This window comes from Eulemur rufifrons, chromosome 1 (assembly GCF_041146395.1).
Source record: "Eulemur rufifrons isolate Redbay chromosome 1, OSU_ERuf_1, whole genome shotgun sequence".
NCBI lineage: Eukaryota > Metazoa > Chordata > Mammalia > Primates > Lemuridae > Eulemur > Eulemur rufifrons.
Window position 1 is genome coordinate 979,883 of NC_090983.1, and position 19,032 is coordinate 998,914.

Sequence of the window (19,032 nt, forward strand, 5' to 3'; positions counted from 1 at the left end):
CCCCCTGGGAGTGGTTTGGAGGGTCTGAGCCTGAGCGGCAAGCCCCAGACCCAGGTGGGGGAGGGAGAGAAAGGCTCAGGGGAGGACAGGTCTGTTGCGCCTGCGCTACTCCAGCTGCCAGCCCTGCCCGGCGGGGGTCTGCCACGGAACAGGTCCTGCCCTGAGTGCCTGGGCACGGTTCACGGCCCCTTGGCACTGGGCCTCGCTGCTGTCAGCGGGGGCAGCGCCGGGAAGGGCTGCGACCTCACGGGCCAGGCACCCCGCTCGGAAGCACGTGCGCGCTGCCGTCTGTGCACTGACCAGGCAGGGGCCCCGCTCTGCGCCCGGCGGGTCGGCCAGGCCGGGCCGCACTCCCCTCGCCGCCGCCCAGGTGCCGGCTGCGCGCCCGCCCCGCCCCGCCGCGCCGCTCCGCGCCGCTGTCCGGCTGCCGCCGCCGGGAGGAAGCGCTGTCCTCACTCCACCCCGGGCCGCCGCGGTGCCAAGCTGCCGGCCGCAGCGCCGCGGGCGCCCGCGCGGGCGCGGTACTCACGTAGAGCGCGGAGTGCTGGGCGCCGAAGAACGGGAAGGGCACGGAGAGCGGCCGCAGCCCCGAGCCGCCGTCGTCCTGCTTGGGGGTGGCGGCGTCGCCGCGCTCCGGGCCGAACGGGTAGAAGTCGGCGAGGGCCACCGCGCCGCGCGCCCCGCGCGCCCCCAGCCCCAGGGCCGCGGCCACCAGCAGCGCCCAGGCTGCGCCGCGCGGCATCGCGGGGTCGGGTCGCTGCGGGACCGAGGGACCCGCAGGCCGGGCACAGCGCGCCAGCCGCACCCCCGCCCGCGCCGCGCCGCGCTGTCCGGAGTCCGGGTCCGCGCTCGGCCAAGCAGGCGCCGGGCGGGACCGCGTTCGGGGCCGACCCCGCCCCCTCGGGCCACGGCTTAAATAGCCCCTCGGCAGGGGCGGGACAGGGGCGCGGCCATGCAAATGAGCGGCCCTTAAAGCGCCAGGCCCCGCGGGAGGCCCGGCCGCGTGCCCGGCGCCCTGGAGCTGCCCGGCCGGGCGCTGGCCCGGGGAGCGCTTCGCGGGCGCGCGCCCCGGGGCGGGGCCGTCCTCGCCTCTGCGGGTCCCGCTGCCAGCCTGGGCCGGCCCGGGAGGCGCCGCCGGGGCGCGCAGGGCGGTTCTGGGACGGACCTGGTTCCCGGAGGCCTGCGGGAGACGCTGGGCCGAGCGCGCGAGGGACAGGTCACGGCACTGACAGTCGTCCGTCGGGCCAGCCTGGCCGAGCCGCGCTCGGACGAGCCTTTCTGCAACTGCCGGCGGCCAGTCCCGGGAGTTTATGTGACTCAAGGCATTAAACGAAGTGTTTCCACCCCGCACGGTCACATCGGGACATTCCTGGGGCGTTCAGGGACCCCAGGGAGCGACACAGCAAGAAAATTCCTGGGCGGCGTCCCGGGTAAAGCGCCTCCCCACCCTGCCCCGAGGCGGACAGATGACCCTGGGCCTGGCAGGAGGGCCCAGGACCCCGAGTTCGGCCTGCGTAGCCCACAGCTTGGACTCAGTGTCCCCGTCCTGTGGCCTCCCAGCCCTTCTCCAGCCTCCTGGGCAGCGTTGCTAAGTGTCTGCCTGTCCTCAGGCGGCTAAGTGTGGTCCACCTCTTGTCCCCAGGCCCAGTGCAGGGCCGACTCCTGGGGCTGTCACCCCGCCTGCGCTCAGCAGCCATGTGACCGCAAGCCTGGCCCTGGCCCCAAAGGCAAGACAAGCGGAAAAGGCCGGGCCAGTGACAGCAGCTACACTGAGGTTCCGGCGCTTTCGTGTTTGGCTTTGTGTGTTTCTGGATTTTCTAAAGCGCCTCCAGTGAGCTCGTGTAGGTTCCCAGTGAGAGCAATGAGCATTGTAGTATTTTAAGCAGCAGCGGAGGGGTCTCTGGCGAGTGTGACTGCGGGGTTCCCGCTTTACCCACGTCCTGTGCTTGGCATTTGTGCTCTGACGGTCACAGCCCTTTGCACTCGGTGCCAGGCCCAGGCCCAGAATTTAAGGAGGTGCCCACCGAGGGGGCGTCGCTGTCCTGGCACGACCCTGAGAGTGAGGTCCCTTTACGTTCGTTCCAGGTGTCCCTTGTGCCTGGGCAGCACGCCCTGCTTGGTGACCCTGCTTTGCGGAGGCCCCAGGACAGCAGCACCGCCCAGAAATGAAGGCTCAGAGGGCCAAGGCCACCTGTCTTTGGGGGGAAAAGTCGAGATGCTGTCGTTGTACGATCCCAACAGCAAGGACCCGGGGGTGTGTCCACTCACGCTCACACACGCCACGTGCACTCTCACCCATCCACACACACTCGCTCACACTCACACCCATGCATGTACTCACACCCACGGATACGCGCACATTCGCACACTCACATGCTGCTCGCACACTCACACCTGCACACGCTCAATCACACATTCACTCACACACTCTCACACGCTCACACAGACTCAGTCACACACATGCTCACACACTCACACCTGCACACGCTCACACATTCACTCACACTCACACCTGCACACGCTCACACATTCACTCACACTCACACTCTCTCTCACACGCTCACACAGACTCAGTCACACACATGCTCCGGTGTGCTCACACCCCTTCCTCGCGCACGGCTGGGCCTCCCCTCCCCGGGCAGGAGGCCGCTCCCTGCCTGGCTGGCAAAGGCCGGGCGGGGTCAGGACCAGCCCCTCTGCCCCAGGGCAGCCGCCAGCAGGAGGCCTGGGCGCCGTGCTGGGGACCCAGGAGGACACTTTCCAGTTTGTCTTTTTCCTGTGAAAACCTGCCAGCCGTCTGCCCTCTGCCCGAGAGTTTCCTCGGGTGGAGGGGCAGGTGGCAGCACCAGCCCCTGGAGTGGGACTTTCCCGCCAAAGAGGTGTCGTCTTTGGGGCAAGAGTCGCTTGTCTTCCTGCCACGGGGCACCAAGGGGGTCAGGGCCCCGCCCTCTGACCCGTCCTAGGGCTGGCCCACCTCCTGTCCCCCCCACTCCACCTCCTCCCCCCACAGCTTCCCCTGCTTGGCCCTCAGAGCCTAGCTCAGGGGTCGCCTCCAAGCGGGCCTTGGAGCAGCTGCCCAGGCCGCAGGCCCTGTGCCCAGCGCTGCTAACCTTCTAAGCATGTGCCACGAGGGCCCGAGCCCAGGCCTGCTTCTGGCTGGGTTCAGGTCTCCCTGGGGACCTGTAGGGGCAGGGCTGCCCCAGGGCCCCGCGTACCTGCGGGCACAGTGGTGCTCAACAGGTGCAGGGGTGGAGGACGTTTCTCCAGGCCTGGTGTGGGCAGCCGAGACGGGGTCCCGACTGGCCGCATATTGCAAGCCCCTGGCTGCGGCTTCCCCGCGCCTGCTGACCGGCCACGGCCCGCGCTCCGCCGGGCCTGGGAATTCGGGGGTTAACAAGGCCCCACTGCCGCTGGGCATTACATTTCATTAAAAAAAAAAAAACCCACACAAGTCCACAGGCAAAAAAGAGGGAAAAAAAGTTCTTTTCAGGTGCTAAAAATATTATCAGGAAATACTTTTCAGCAGCGTGCTGTTTTAGGTTCCCCTCTGGACTCAAGGGCGCCTCTGTCTCTGCCACAGAAAATCCACATTTATCAAAACCAAAACTGTTTTATCAGGCAGGCTCATGTTCTGTGGCCAGGAAACCCGAGCCTCCCCAGCAGGCTGTGACATTTTAATTTAGGGCCTGAGTGTGTGTGCAATTTAGATGGGGAGCCCCGGGAGCTGCCCTCAGGATGCCCCGGGACGTGGGGCTCCGTGTGGGCCGAGGTGGGGACAGCCTCCCCCACCTGCACCTGGCGGGGCGGGGCCTGGTCGGCGGGTCCACGCAGGGCGGGGGTGGGGAGGGGCTGGCTGGCTGCACCCCGCTCCGTGGCTTTCTCTTTCCCTCCCAGGAGTGGCTGGCAGAGCACGGGTCCCCCTAGAGCAGCTGGTCCTCCCAGGCGGTGCAGGCCCAGGTAAACCAGCATCCGCTCCAGGATGAGGCTGGGGAGGTCACTGGATCCGAGGGGCAGGTAAGGTCCGGCTCCTGGGCAGGCAGCCCCAGCTCACCCCATCTGTCACCTCCCCGTAGGGCTGGCCACCGAGGCAGGTGGGGGGCTGTGCAGCCCGTCCTGCGGCTCCTCCCTCTTGCACACGGAGTCCCCGCACCATGGGACGCCCATGATGGCACCTCTGCCATCGATCTTAGGGGGGTGATCCGAGCGGGCTCCACATTTCTTTCCTAGGTGCTCACTGCCGCTTCATGTGGGCAAATGGGGAGGAACCGGAAACGCCACTGCATGTGGCTGGCTCAGGGGCCACCAGAGACCCCACCTCCCACAGGCAGCCATGTCCCTCTCCCCAGGTGCCCAGGACACAGCCCCACCCTGGGTCCCCATGGCGGCAGGACACGGCCAGCAGGGTGGATGCTCCGGACACCCGGGTCCTCTGGAGCTTCTGAAGCAGTTTTAATGACACAGGAAGACCTCCCAGCATTGTATCAAGTAAAAGTTTTAAAAAAGAGGGTTCCGGTAGCCCATGTGCCGTGACTCCAGCCATCCTGGGCCCAGCGTGCTGGAAATGCCGGATTTCACCCCAGGGGCACTGCAGGTCGTGGATTGTGGGTGGTGATTACGTTCTTTTTGTTTCTCTGCTAAATAATTTTTTTTGCAATTATTTGAAAAATATTAATGTTTTGGAAGCCCACATAAACAGCGCACCTGGTTCTAGCTGGCTCCCTGCCCCAGGGACGGCCAACACGGGGCCTGCGCCTGCCGCCCAGCCCAAGTGTGCAGCGTGTCCTCGGACGCCGGGCCGGGAAGGTTGGCGCCGCCAGACCCAAGCACCCGAGGGCCTGGGTGGGACCCTCCAACACCCACAGCATGTCCCAAATTCCTCGGCTCCAGTCTCAAAGGTGCAGGGACCTGAAGGGATTTGGTGCCCGTCTCAGACGGGGTCTGGGCCCCGCCTCCTCCCGGCCCCGCCTGTGTGGGTGTGGGGTCGCCGGTCCTGGGTGGGTTCAGCCCTCTGCCCACTGGGGGGTGGGGAGAGGCAGGGCTCAGTCTGGGGAGGCCTCCGAGGCCACCCAAGGAGCCACTCGGGGGCTCAGGATCTCCTGACACGGATGCACCTGTGATCCCAGGCTCCATGAGGTGCCCCGGGTGTCCGTCCCTGCAGGGACCAGGCCTCAGGGCCAGTTCTCACTGACGTCCAGATTCCCTGTGGGGTCTAGAGAGAGACCCTGAGACTCACCCTCCCCTTGGAAGCGCCACGGATCAGTGCTGCCTCCACCAGGCTGGCCTCAGGGGCTGCTCCCGCAGAGTGCCTTGGCCCCACTGGGCTGTGGCTGAGGCTGCTCTACAGGCTGGAGGTGGCAGCACGGAGACAAACGCAGTGTCCCAAAGCCTCGGTGGCTACAGGGTGACAGGGCTGCCTGTTTGCTGAGTGCTTCTGGTCTCTGGTCATGGGGAGGACTCACCATGGCCCTCTGGGGCTGGGGTGACCCCACTTTACAGGTGAGAAAACTGAGGTCCAGAGAGACTGTCCAGGATGGCAGGGCTGGTGCAGGGCAGAGCTGGGGCCCACGTCCAAGGCCGGCGTCTCTCAGACTGACGCTGGGACCCGCGGGGCCTCTTGTGGGGGAGGGTGGGGAAGCGGCTGTGCCCTCCTCTGGGCTCAGGCGCAGGGCTGGCGGGAAGCAGGTCCCGGTGGGGCACGCGTGGTCCTTCCCCTTCCGACTCTGGGAGGGCGCCGGGCAGGAGTCAGCTCCCTGGGCTCCCGCATGCCCGGACCCCCCCCAGCTCTCTCCCCTTCTCCCCTTCTCACCTCCCTGGGCAGACAGGGTGGGGTGAGCCGCGGCCTGGGCTGGGGGTCCCAGCAAGGGCTCCTCTCACCTGCAGACCAGGTGCCCAGAGGGCTGCCGTGGGGACGGAGGGAGGGTCTTCCACGCCCCGGCCACGGTTCTCAGTAATCGTCAGATTCTAACGAACAGAGGCCCACACACTGCTGGAAATGTTCGAGAAAATGCCAGTTTATTTCCATTAGAAAATGCCTCTTTTCCTAAATATATGCCTTTTTGTCAAATAAGTAAAAACACTATCTCCCATGCTGATTTAACTGTGAAAATACAAAAAGCTTAGAGAGCGCACGGCTTGCCGCGAGCCAGCAGGGTAAGGAGGGTGCGGGTTTGCACGTGAGCAAGGGGGCCCTGCGACGCGAGGCCCTCGCTTCAGTGCTGGGGCAGCGTCTGGGCCCCGCTGTCCAGCAGTGGGGTGAGCCTGCCTGCTGTCCTCCGCGGGGGTCACTGTTGGCCCTTAACTGCTGCTGCAGGGGTGCTGCTGGGGCACCGGTGCCAGCACCAGCTCCTCCTCTGTGATAGGTCACCGTGCTCTTCCCTCAGAGCTTGGGCTGAACTTCAGAATCCTTCTCAACACAGCTTCCAACAGAGTTAAGAGTGAAGCCTATTTCCCACCTCTTTCTAGCCGCTGGTTTTGCACAATCTAGGACGTATGGCAACTCCCTTACTAATTTAACCAGAAAACAAGGTCTCAGGGGACAGTCTATCCTAAGTCCTGCAGTGATCTAAAATAGACAGACAGGTGGCTGTCACACGTCTTACAGTGACTGGGCGGGGTGGGCTCCCGAGCTGCTCGCCCTTCCCACCCGGGCCAGAGTCCTGGAGGCCGGGCAGGGGCCGGAGCAGGGCAGGCGTTGGCGACAGTGGCGCCGCGGTTGCACCGCTCACAAAGCACAGGCGGCGTCTGGGGAGCAAAGCAGATCGCTCTGACCGATGCTGACGGGCGCGGGGTAAACGCAGCGGTGCGCCTGCGCAGGCCCACGGTGGCCGCTCGGTCTCCATGGCAACCAGGGTGGGTTCCCAGCGGACTCTCCCGGCGCGCATAGGCTGGAAAGTGGGGGCTCCGCGATGACTCTACATTTCACCCCCCATGGCCTCTCGTGGCCCGTGAGTCACGGGGACTTGAATCTGAGTCATTTGCAGCCACCTGCCACCGTGGCGGCCACGGTTCCCGGACGCGGAGGTTCCGCAGCCTAGGGGCCTGGGCGGAGGTGGCCGCACAGGACACTGTTTTTGGCTGCAGCCGGCGGAAATGTTTTCCACGTGTCTTCCCATGTTTACAGAGCCGAGGGCACGCACGCAGCTGGCCGCGGGAGGCCGGCCGGGTCGGGGGCGGAAGCCGAGCGCCCGCCAGGGCAGGGCTGCGGGGAGGCGCTGAAGCCCCGCTCTCGGCAGCGGGGACGGCGGTCGCAGATGAGTGACCGCAGCCAGGTCCGGTGCCAGCTGCAGGCGGAGTCCCGGGGCTGGAGGAGTGTGCCCTGGGGCCCCGGGAGCGGGTGGGCTTCAGGGTGAGGGACGCGCCCTGCGCCAGCATCACGCCCACCCCACTGGACCCCGTTTGGCCCCGTTGTGCAGAGCCCAGGGCTGCTGTTCCCAGCAGTGGCCCCGGCAGCCTGGGCAGGGCTCACTGCCTGGCCTGGCCGAGCTGTGCCTGTCGCCGCTGCCGCACTTCCCGGTCCAGCCGCTCCGTCAGGCCCGCCACCTGGGGACAGGGCAGGGGCTCGGTGGGGTGGGCAGGCCTCGCGCCTGGGCCCCCAAGGCACAGGGGTGTGGAGAGCTCTGTGGGGGAAGGGCTGGGAGGCCACAGTCCACGGCGCCTAAGGAGAGGTGACATTTGTGGGAGAGAATCACCAGGCCGAGGGACGGACTGACCAGCAGGCGGGGCGCAGCCCCAGACCTTGCCGTGAACACCCTCCCCGGGGGCCCTGGGGCCCGAGGCAGCCACACCCCCACCGTAGGCCGACCCCCTTCCGTTAGGCCACGAAAGCACTCAGGATGCTGAGGAAATACATGTTCCTCTGCTTTTAAGTTTAGCAAGCGTGGTTTGAGGGGTCAGGGACACTAGCTTGGGAGTGACACTGGGCAGTGACGTCACCTCTCTGGCCTTGGGTTTCCTCATCTGCAAACGAGGGTTTTCCCGGAGAGCTCAGGCTCAGCGGTCGGCCCGGCAGGTGCGTTGCTCGTGCACACGCCCGCGAGGACGTGTGGGCCACGCACACGCCCCAGGCTTGCACGCTTCCTTGCCCACTTAACTGTGCCCACGTGTCCCCACGGGTGCCGCTGCTCACCCTGTGACGACTCTGAGAGGCAGGTGCCGCCGCTGTGTGTGCCAGGCACCGTCTCAGCACCTCGCACACAGCGACCCTGACGGGGACCGTCCTCAGCACCCCACTTTGTAGACGGGCACAGAGAGGGTGTGACACGCCCCAGAACGCACACTCCACCTCTGAGTGAGTGTGACGTGGACCACGGCCCTGTGCCCTTGAGGGGCGGAAGTGCAGGGAGAGCCGGAGCTACGTGGGGCCCCCGGCTGGCCACAGAGAGCGCCTCGTTCCAGAGGGTTCCAGCGGAGGCCAGGCCATCACCCCATAGGGTGCTGCGAGGTGCAAGTCCTCCCTCCCCTCCCTGTGCCCCCCGGGGGGCCGGGGGCCTGGCCCTACCTGCGCCTCCAGCACCTTTATTTGCCGCTGGTGGGCCTGCTCGCGGGCGTCCAGGGCCTGCGTGGTCTGCAGCTGAGCCCCGCGCAGACGCTCCGCCTCCGCCTCCGCGGCCGAGTCCCGCCGGTGCCGGGCGCTCAGCTCCCAGAGCCGCTGGCCGTGCGCCTGCTCCAGCTCCGCTGTCTGGGCCTGGGGGAGGACGCGCTGCTGTCTGCTCCCCTGAGGGCACACAGAGCCCTGCGGTGGGAGTGCCGTGGGGTGCCCCACCCCACCCTTGGGGCCGCTGCCCACTGCTGGGTGCTGGCGCCGGCCCAGGACTGGCCCACAGACCTGGCGTTTAGTGCACAGTCAGCCCACAGGTCTTGGGTTCGAGCCACCTGCTCAGGGCTTTGGCCCAGCTAGAGCCAAGCCACAGCCTCCAGGGAGGGCCTGAAACCTGTTCTAACAGCACCGTGGCTTCCTTGTGGCCAAGCTGGGGCCTGATTCCTGCCCCTCATCCCCCTTGCTGTCTCCTTGTCTGGGGACGGGTGTGCCCAGCAATGCATGGGGAGACCAAACCCTCTGAGGCCCTTTCTGTGGGTGTCAGGCCCTGGGCTTCCGGTGAGCCCCTCGTAAGGGCCCTCGACAGCCCACCATGCCCACAGGGACTTCAATGTCTCGGGAAAGGCGGGGGCCCTGGAGAGAAACTAAGTGGGGCCCAAGGAGCCCTGCGTCTGGGTTCCAGCTCTGCCTGGGTCCTTGCTGTGACCTGGGTAGACCTCACTGTTGTCTGGGCTCTGTCTGTCCAGCTGCCATTCCCGTGTGCGTGAGCACATGCACGAGACGGGCACACTGCCCACCCCTGTGGGACCCACACCACCCCATGTCCTCAGGCTGGGTACACAGAGCTCCACTGGCCCCCTGGACTGCAGCTGCTGGCTCTGCCCACCCCTGGTGCAGGCTGTGCAGGGACTGGTCCAGCTGCTCCTTCTCAGCCCCCAGCCTCGCCATGTCCCCTCCCTCCTCAGCGACTCCTGCTCTGTCTGCAGAGAGCCCAGGGGCAGCACGCGTGGCCTCCTGGCGGGGGTGTGAGGCAAGGCCAGCCTTCCCCCCAGGGAGCATGGGGGTGCCTCTGGGCAAGGCTCTGACCCCCCTGAGAGCTGAGGGCGTTGGGAAGGGCACTGCCCTGGGCCAGCTGGCACCTCAGCCAGAGTGGGGAGGACGAGCGTGGGGCCAAGTCCCCATCCTGCTACAAGCCAGCAGAGGTCCCAACCGACAGTCTTGGCAGGGAACTCTGTGTGTCCTGGTGGGGTCCCAAGGCCTGCCCCAGCCCTCAGGCTCTTCCAGGCTGCATGAGCCCGATCCCCTGCACCCCCTGGTGCCTGCCCTCTGCAGCCGGCACCCGGAATCTGCTGAGCTCGTACAGGCACCAGCCCTGCGAGTGGAACACTCTCGCCGACTCAGCCCCAAAGCCCATGGCATTGCCATCATTGTCCCCACTCTGTGTCCTCCTCATGGGCTGCAAGCAGCCCCAGTGGAGCCCCCTTCTTAGTCACCCACCCCCACCCTGATGGGCACAGGGGAGGAGCAGTGAGCTGCAGGTCAAATGTCAGGGAAGGTTATCCAGGAAACCAACATTTTCTATGAGATGGTCGGTGGGGCTCCTTCTGTCCCCTTGTGGATGGTCCTTCTGGAGGAAGGAATTGAATCTAAGAGAGCAGCATTAGAGGAGGAACAGCGCCCAACCACCCAGAGAGCCTGCTTCTGGCGACCCCAGGTCCCCCGGGGCATGTCTCATGGGTCTGATCCCATGACCCCCAGGCTTGCTGGGGCTCGGGCAAGTGCTGGGGCAGGACTGGAGCCCAGGTCCTGCTCTGCACACCAGGCTGCCTGCACTACCCCTGCTGTGCCCGGCCCTGTGGGTCCTGTCTGCTGGGGCCATGTCCATGGGGGCAGTGGCCTCGGGCTGGAGTCCCGGGTCAGTCCTCGCTTCAGTGCCAGGCAAACCTGCCTCCTGGCCTCGGGGCTGGAGCTGGCCTGGTCGCTCAGGGGCCCTGAGATAGGGCGGGTCATTTGCATGGGTAAAGTCATGGGGTTAGTGGTCAGAGCTTCACAAAAATAAGGATCTCTTTCTTCTTCAGGACTGAGAAAAACAAAGAGTCCCCTTCCACTGAAAAAGGAAGTCCTGTTTCTTTAAAAATCCAGTTACACTCCTGGAAGTGCACATTATAAAGAGAAGCGAAAAGTGAAATCCAAAATAAATAAACGGCCACATCCGGGTTCCCCTCCCGAGACACCAATAAAGGGTTTACGGGCTTGTGGGCCCCTCACAGCTGACCTCCTGGAACTCATTAGCTGTTCCTTCCCTCCCCCACCCGGCCTCCAGGGACCCGCAGTGGGCGCCGTGCCCACGCCGGCTCTGCTGCCCCTGGCAGTGCCATCATGGTCACACCATTGCACCCAACCCTGCCCCCAGCACCCCGGCAGCATCCACGGGAGGCTGGGACCCCCCCAGCTCCATAGCTCGGGCCGGACCCCACTGCAGTCCCGCTGCCCACCCTCCTTTGTGAGGGCAGGTGGCCCTCAGTGGACAAGCTGGCCGGCAGCTCTCCTGCCTGTCCTGGCCTGCCGGCCTCTGTCCCCCAGAGGGCTGGCTGCGGAGCCTTGCGCAGGCAGCAGGCCCTCAGGAAGGGCTGCCCTGCTCTGGGATCCCGGCCCAAGGACGTGGGCCCTTCCCGTCCCTCCCCGCCCCATTGGCTTCCGGAACAAACTTCCCAAACAGAACAAGCTCCAGGACCCCCGGTGCTGGCGGGAGTGGGAGGCCTGTGCATGAGGTGTCCACCGCTGCGTGGCGCCGGCTGGGCACCTGGCTTGGCTTTCCGGGCCAACCCCTCCAGCCGGGTGACCCAAACACGCTCCCGTGGCCTCTCCTGACCTCTGCAGCCATTGCGTGGCAAGGCGGTAGCTGGGAGGGGGTGGGTTTGGGGCTCCGGGGCCACAGGAGCCACAAGGAGCCTGGACAGCGGGCAGCAGGGCCCAGGATGCAGAGCTGGGGGGTCTGGTCCAGAGGGGATCCTGGCTGGGGCCCCCACCGGGCACGGTGCACCCCCAGTGTGGGGCCTGGCCCCTGGGAGACACCAGCCTCTCCCGCCCGTACCAGTCTGTGGGCCACACACTGTCACCTCTTGGGACCCGTGCTCTAGAAAGACCAGTGCCCAGCCCTGCACGGCCCTCGTTTCCCTGCCTGTCATGGACGGGAACCACTGCGCACACGGCGGGGAGGACGCACGGAGAAGGGGACTGGTGCAGGGCCACCTGGGGCTGGGACCCTCGCCCACCACCTGGGGGTGGCTGCATGCACCCACCCCTTGCTGTAGGGCGGAGGCCGAGTGTGAGCACGGGTGTGGGGTGTGCACGGAGGACGGTGGGTGGGAGCCTGGGGCGGGGGACATTCTGCCCGGCTCCCAGCATTTCCCTGCATTGCCACTTCCTCCGAGGAGGAAATGCCCAGGCCTTGGTTTCCCCACCAGTGAACCTGGCGACCCCGCTCCTGATTCCAACCCAAATGGCTCTGCTCCGTCTGGTTTCATGTGTGAGGACCGGGACCCCCCACACCTGGGGGCAGAGTTCAGCCCCCAGAATCACTGGCCAGCAGGACCCGGGATGGGCGCCCCCTGTTCTCTGCACCCCCTGGGCGTGCCCGCTGTCCTGCCCACCCCGGCCGTGGTGGCTGTGTCCGACCTCCGGGCTGGGGACGCTGCCTTGCACCCAACCTGTGTTGGGGATCAGTGGGAATGGCAGGACTGGGTGACGCCTGTCATGGGGACTTCACTCCTCGACCACATGAGCTGCTCCTGGTCTCTCGCGGGGGCCAACCGGGTCCGCCGGGACCCTGCCTGTCCCCTCGGAGCTTTGGGGGGGGAGGGGCCCTGGTGCGAGGTGTGCCGGCCCCGCCCGCTCTGCCTGCTGCCTGTCCACACCGCGGTCTCTGCGGCAGGAGCCGTTGCCACCACGAACAGAGAGTCTCGTGGTGCGTGGTCCCCGGGCCACAGCCTCAGTCAGACGGGGGCTCGGACATGGGTGACAAAGCGGGGATTTGCCCCGACCTGTGGTGCCTCCCCAGACAGCCACGCAGGCGCAGGGTGCCACCCCCAGGGCTGTGGCCATCCACAGGAGTCCTCCCGCTGTGGGCTGAGCCTGCGCTGCGCCCATCCCCGCTGCGGGGTGCCGACACAGAAGCCCGCCAGGGCCGGCAGCGCCTGTCTGGACTGGGCAGGAGCCCCCCGTCCTCGCGGGCCCCGTTGCCCCTCGGCCACCCGAGCCGCCCTACCTGTGCCAGCTGAGCGCGCAGTGCCGAGAGCTCCCCCTGCAGCCGGGCCCGCTCGGCGCGCAGCGCTGCCGTCTGCTCCCCCAGGGCGCTCTCCGCCGCCTCCTGCTCACGGTGCGGCCCGAGCACCTGCCCAGAGACGTGCTGTGGGCCCGGGGTCGGAGGGCCCGGCTTATTCTTTCCCCCTAAACCACGGGTCCACCGCAGACCCCTCTGTTGTAGCGGTGCACGCTGTGGGGTGGGACACCCAGCCCCCTGGCTCCCCGTGGGACCTCCAGCCTCCGTTTCCTCGCCTGCCGGCTGGGACTGGATGGCGTCCACCTGCCTGCACCTCCCTTCACGCGAGGGGCTGACTGGGCAGGAACGCAGGGCCTCTTCCTGGTAAGCTGTTCACCGCCTCCTGGTGACAGCGTACCCTACCCTCCCGGCGACCCCTCACCTGCCGCAGGGGCTCCTGGCACCTGAGCTCTTCCAGCATCCTCGCCTTTCTGGCCAGGCCCTGGCCGTGCCTCCTGCTCTCGTGGAGGGCCTGGTGCAGGGCGTCCAGCTGCTCCTGGGGGGAGGAGACACAGGCCCACCTGGAAACCCTGGCCGCCCCCCCCACCCCGGGGACGGAGGCCCAGGGCGTCTGCCCGGCTGTCCTGCAGGTCTGTGTCGCTGGGACGTAAACAGGCAAGAACACGGCCTGTCACCAAGCGATGTGCGTGGATTAGGTGGTTTGTGTTTCTAATGTAACTGCAGGGGCGTGTGGACCCCCCAGGAACCCGAGACGGAAGTCAGGAGGGCCCGGCAAGCAGGGCGAAGGCGTGGCGAAGGCTGGGGCTTAGCAGCTTCTCTGCCACAGCCAGAGTGGTCTTGGAGGATGTGTCCTCAGCGTCCCTGCCCTGCCTCTGCCCTCTGTGGCGCCACTGCCCCGGGATGAGGCCACAGAGTCCTCCCCGAGGTGCTCGGAGCCCGTCTGGCTCAGACCTGCTGCCCTCTGCTCGCAGTGGCACCCGGGGACCCCCAGGCACAGCTGGCCCCAGACTGAGCTGGGAGCCCTGGGGCCCAGGAGGCAGGAGTGGCCCTGGGCCTCCCCCACTGCCCCGGGCCCTCGGCTTGGCTCTCGATGTCCTCGCTGACCAGGCACAGCCCAGACAGTGGCCCGAGTGCACGTGCCACCCCGCCGTCCCGGCCCCCTCCCTGCCCTCAGGAACTCGCCACCTCTCCACCCTGCGCCCGCCCTGCGCCCGCCCCTCCTGCCTCGGCCAGACCGGCTCACGGCCTGTCTTACGATTCGCCTCCACAGTTTTCCTGGAAAATCTCAAACATCTATTCTTCCTTGTAAACTTTGCAATTAGCTTGTCCAGTTTCCCTCTAAACACACCACAAACAAATAGACAAAACCAAACCAGAAGAAGCAAACCACCAACAAACAGCTGACGAACCAGGAGCACAAACATCAGGAGAAAACCGCCGCCACCGCCACAGCCGCAGCCTCTCCCCGAGACCCGGCACAGGCGGCGGGAAGAGGCGCAACGCGCGGTCACGCCTCTAAATAGCCTTGAGTTAAAGAGGAAATAAAAATGGAAACTCCTAAAAAATTTGGTTAGAAGGAAAAAAAGTTCATATCAAAAACCAATGGGACACAATCAGGGAAAAGCTGGTGACACTGAATGCTGTTAATAGCGAGAGAGAAACCCGGGCATGGCCACCCCACGGCTCCGCGTAAGAAATCAGAAACGTTACAGCAGGAAAGACAACGAGAAGAGGATGTAAACAAAACCGGAAACCAACGAACTAGACAGACACGAGGGGACGGACACAGGTCGATGCTTCGAGAAGACCAAGCACCGGCCGTCCACGGGCCCGGACGCCACACGGGGGACAGGGGCGGACAGGACGGCGCAAGGGACGCGGCCCCAGAGCTCCGTCCGTGCGAGGGAGGCGGACGCCTCGCCCCGGGTGCCAAAACCCGACCCAGAGGAGACGGAAACGGAGACAGCAGCTGCACAGAACGGGATCGAGACGGAGCGGTTATCCCGACACCAGGGCTGCGGAGCGTGTGCGGGGGTTCGTCAACCTGTAGGAACACGTAATTCCCGTGCGAGCCTGACTGTCCCAGGTAGTAGGAAAAGCCGGAAAGCCACCAACTCATTCAGAAAATAAAAGAGTCTGAACACGAAGACGTCTGAAAACTACGGCACACAAAGGAATCACGATGCAAACACTTGGGACAGAACGTGAGCGGTCGACTCCAGCTGAGGTCCCGCTCCACGCTGCGCCCCGCGACCCTGGGCAGCCCCGCCAGCCCCACAGCCGCCCCGGACTTTGCTCCTAGAGCCTGAGCCCTGGGGGGAGGGCGGGCCGCAGGGTGACACCCGAGGTGTGAGCGGCCGGTGGCTGGACATGGCCACTGGGTGCAGGGGGGCGGCCTAGGCGAGAGCCCAAGGACGCTGTGAGCCCCTCTGAGCCCTGGGGCCGGGCCGGGCGCCAGTCCCAGGATAACCTCGGTGGCCTCTCCACGAGGGCGCGAGGAGGGTGCCAGACCTCCCGCCTGCGGCCCCTGCCCTGGGGTTTTCAGGTCCGCACTGTTGTTCTGCTGGATTCCCAGGGTAGCCGTGGCAACGGGAAGGGATTTGCTCTCAAACAAGAATCTTACTGTTTGCAAAGCACAGCCTACCATTTAATTAGAAAAATATGTTTTTAATTAACTTTCTCTTAACAACCACATTGGCTTATGTGAAACGGGGAAAAAACCATCCCCGAAAGTGCAAGCAGTTGTGTCGCATGCGGAGCTCGTGCCGGAACAGGCGGCGGTTTGGCAGAGCCAGGACGGGCGCCAGGCCTGCCTCTGGGTCCCTGCGACCCGGCCTGGCGCGGGAGGGGCGGCCACGTGTGGCCCCCTTGCTGGCCCGAAGCGCAGTGGCCCCGAGCTCCCCGCCGGGGTTCGCTGTTTGTCCCAAGCGGGGGCCTCCAGCCAGCTGGTGACTCAGGTGTGCCTGGTCCCCTCCCCAGACACCCACCACGATGACCCGCAGGTCACAAAAATTGGGACGAACTTTCGGAGCTGGACGGTAGAGACCATGAGGGTTCCTGAGGGCAGGTGGAGCCAACTTGGCCCCAAACAGGAGAAATGATCATGGCCAGAATCACAATAAAAAATTAACACAATAGCGATAGATTTTAGCAGACTTCTCTGAGTGGATTCTAGATCAAGGTAAGAATTAATACGGCTGCAGCGGATCTGAGCAGCACCCAGGGGCCCCTCAGCACGTGTGTGGAGACCCCAGGTGGGGCCCAGCACCCCGACACGTGGCGCAGAGGGCGGGGAGCAGGGAGGCCGCAGGGTGGGGGCCGACGGCTCCCTCCCACAGGCCTGGGGCACGCAGGTCACAGCGGCGAGGGGCCCGGCAGGCGAGTGGCCGGGAGGCGCGGGGCACCACCAGGACGGTGCCGCCGGAGGGTGGGCCCTGCCCTCCCTGCCCTCCCTGCCTGTGGCACAGAAAGCTCTGGCAGGGACAGTCCTGCCTGCGGTGCCGGGTCCCCGGGGACACGGAGCTGCAGGGTCTCAGAGCCTTTCTCTCCGCCTTTCCTTGGGCCTAGAGCGGCCGGACGGGGACGCACAGGGCCCTGGTGCCTCCTCCCACCCCGACTTTCGACTCGACCAGAGCTCCTTTCTTTAGGGACGAGGGGACAATCGCAACGAGGCAGCAATCCACTGCGGTCAGGAGAGCAAAGTCAGTCCCAGTAATCAGAGCTGGGGGTCTCTCACTAAAAAGAGACGCGAGTTATTGCAAGAAATGGTAACGCCTGTCGGAAAGCGGTAACTGCCGTTCTCCAGTGAGACCAGAGCAGGGGCCGGAGAGCGACAGCCCTGGAGAAGCGGGCGCCGTGGGGGCCGGAGAAGCGGGCGGCTGCGCGGGCGCCGTGGGGGCCGGAGAAGCGGGCGGTGCGCGGCGGGCGATGCCGTTAGCCAGGCGGGGTGAGGCCGAGATCCCCCCAGGACCTGGGACGGACTCGGGACAACCCGTCCACAGGGCGTGGAGTGTGGCGGGAACGGGGACCCCTGGGGTGAGGGGAGGTGTTGACAGAGGGGCTGCAGTGGGGACAGCAACGCGTCACGCTCAGCCGTGACGGTTCAGGAGCTCGGTCACATGTGGGCTATTTGGTTTTTGTTTTTTCCTGCGAAAAAGTTACTTATCAGCTGAAAGTGTGGACTATTTGAATAATTTGTAAAGACTGATTTAAAAGGTCTATTTCAAAATGCGTAACCTGCACACAGAAAATGCTATGTTCAGATGCGCACGGAATGCACCCGTGGAACACGCGTGAGAGGGCACCGGCCCCGCCAGCCAGCGGCAGCCCCTGGCCCTCGGCCCACGTCCCCCAGCAGCTCACAGCTCCGGCCACCCTCCCGGCCGGGCCACCTGCACCTGTGGGCCCCTCCAGGCCGTCGTGCCCAGCAGCCGTGGCCGAGGGGTCTTCCTGAAACAGAAATCCCCTTTCCCCGCTCAGCCTCCTTTCCGGCAGCTCCCGGTGAGGGGGACGCGGCTGTCGCCTGCTCGGCAGCCCGGCCTCTGTCTGTGCCGCTGCCCTCTCCCCTCTCCCCTCTCCCCTCTCCCCTCTCCCCTGCGGGAGGCCCCTTGTCTGGGGCTCACGTCCCTGCCTGCCTGGCCTGAGTGCTGACAGCCCTTTGGTGGCCTCTGTGGCCGCCAGGCTCCCAGGCCGCGTGGAGCCAGCGGGGCCGGGGTGGCCAGGCCTGGCCTCTGCGTGTGCGCTCTGAGCCGAGGCCCGGCCGGCTCCCTCCGTGGAGCAGGGAGACCGCAGTCTCTGTGACATGTCTTCCAGCCCGGGCTCCGGGAGCCCTGGGTCCCTGCCATCGGGGTGGCCACTCAGGGCCCTCTGCCAGGCACCTCGTCCTCTAGGCTTCTGGGGTCTGCAAGGGAGCACTCTGGAGTGACCCGGCTGGCCCCGCCTGGGGTGGGCATAGGGCTCCCCGCCAGCCCCCCGTCCTCCCAGGCCTGGCTGCTCCTTCTCACCTTCCCCCCACAAAGCCTGGCACGAGGCACGTTTACCTGAGTGTGTCTGAGAGCCGTGGACTGGAAATCGGTCCTGGGGCAGCAGAATGTGACCCCACGAAGAGCCCCAAGCCAGGCCAGGGCCACCTCTGGGCCTGCCACTGTGGCCTCCGAAAGCAGGAAGGGCCTGGGGGCCGTGGCTCTGCCCTCACTGGCTGTGGCACCCGGGCCAAGTCCTCAGTTTCCCCAATTTGTAAAGTAAGGGCTAGGACCACCGTAAAGACAGCTGTGCCAGGGTGGCCCCAGGGCCCTGTGCCACACTCTGATGACCGTTGAGGCCCCCGGCTGCCGCCGGCTTGTGCCTCTGTCCACAGGGACCCGCCCAGCTGCCCCTGGCCCCTGCGCTGATGCTCCCCAGAAGCCCTAGAGCCCCCTCCCTCCACCTCCCGCTCTGTGGCCTCTTCCCAGGCTGTGAGGGTGACCCAAGGCCCTGTCCCCAGGTCCCCGTCCCCAGGTCCCCATCGCTGCATGCCCCACCTGCAGCCGCCGCCTCTCCTGGCCGGCTGCCCGCAGGCTGGCCAGGTGCTCGGTCTGCAGCCTGCGGAGGGCCTCCTTCTGCAGGGCCCGCGATGTCCGGGCGCTGCTTAGCGCACTCTCCGCCCGGCGCCGGCCTGTAGGGCAAGCAGGGTGGCTCAGGGGCCCCCCGGCCCTCGCAGTCCACAGGCTGCCAGCGCGAGGCTGGAGGGCTCGAGCGCCTGGCACCGTGGTGGTGGGAGGAGAGAGGCTCCTCCGTCCTCGCAGCTCAAGGGCCCTGGGGGCCGGCCGGGGTCGCCGCTGCCCGACTGGACTCCAGGTCCGCCCCGGCCCTGCCTGCTGCCCAGCTCTTCCTTCCTTCACCTCCACGTCCCTGCTGGGCCCTGCCTGCGCCCACCCTCCCGGCGGACCCGGAGATAGGCTGGGGGCAGCAGGGCCAGGGGACTCCCTGAGGGGGGACAAGGGGCGCCCTGGGTGGGGAGGTGAGGCGGGGGCTGCCTGGGAAGCGGGTGCCAGGCAGGGGCACAGACAGCACAAAGGCCCTGTGGCGGGAAGGGCCCTGTGTGGTCTTTGGACTTTGTTCCCCTGTGATGGGGGCGTCGCTGCCGAGGAAGCTCCCACCAGTGCCAGTGCTGGGGCAGCCTCAGAGGCGCGCGCGAGTTTGGGTGTGGCGGGTTTGGGTGTGGCGGGTTTGGGTG

The 19,032-nt window shown here is 66.1% G+C and overlaps 2 protein-coding genes across 6 annotated transcripts in view; both read right to left on the bottom strand.

Annotated features, from left to right (window-relative positions):
- SNED1 (sushi, nidogen and EGF like domains 1) overlaps positions 1–799 on the bottom strand; it is a 70,328-nt gene extending 69,529 nt beyond the window's left edge. For all 5 annotated transcript variants that reach the window (XM_069492566.1, XM_069493834.1, XM_069493256.1 and 2 more), the window contains exon 1: positions 530–799. In XM_069492566.1, the coding sequence (XP_069348667.1) occupies positions 530–742 (213 nt within the window). In that variant the 5' untranslated portion in view covers positions 743–799. The remainder of the gene's footprint in view (positions 1–529) is intronic.
- A 6,561-nt stretch (positions 800–7,360) lies between these two features.
- CROCC2 (ciliary rootlet coiled-coil, rootletin family member 2) overlaps positions 7,361–19,032 on the bottom strand; it is a 53,287-nt gene continuing 41,615 nt past the window's right edge. The window contains 6 exon segments of the mRNA XM_069465352.1: positions 7,361–7,539; positions 8,498–8,708; positions 9,378–9,489; positions 9,492–9,516; positions 13,240–13,353; positions 18,338–18,471. Coding sequence (XP_069321453.1) covers positions 7,462–7,539; positions 8,498–8,708; positions 9,378–9,489; positions 9,492–9,516; positions 13,240–13,353; positions 18,338–18,471 — 674 coding nt within the window. The 3' untranslated portion in view covers positions 7,361–7,461.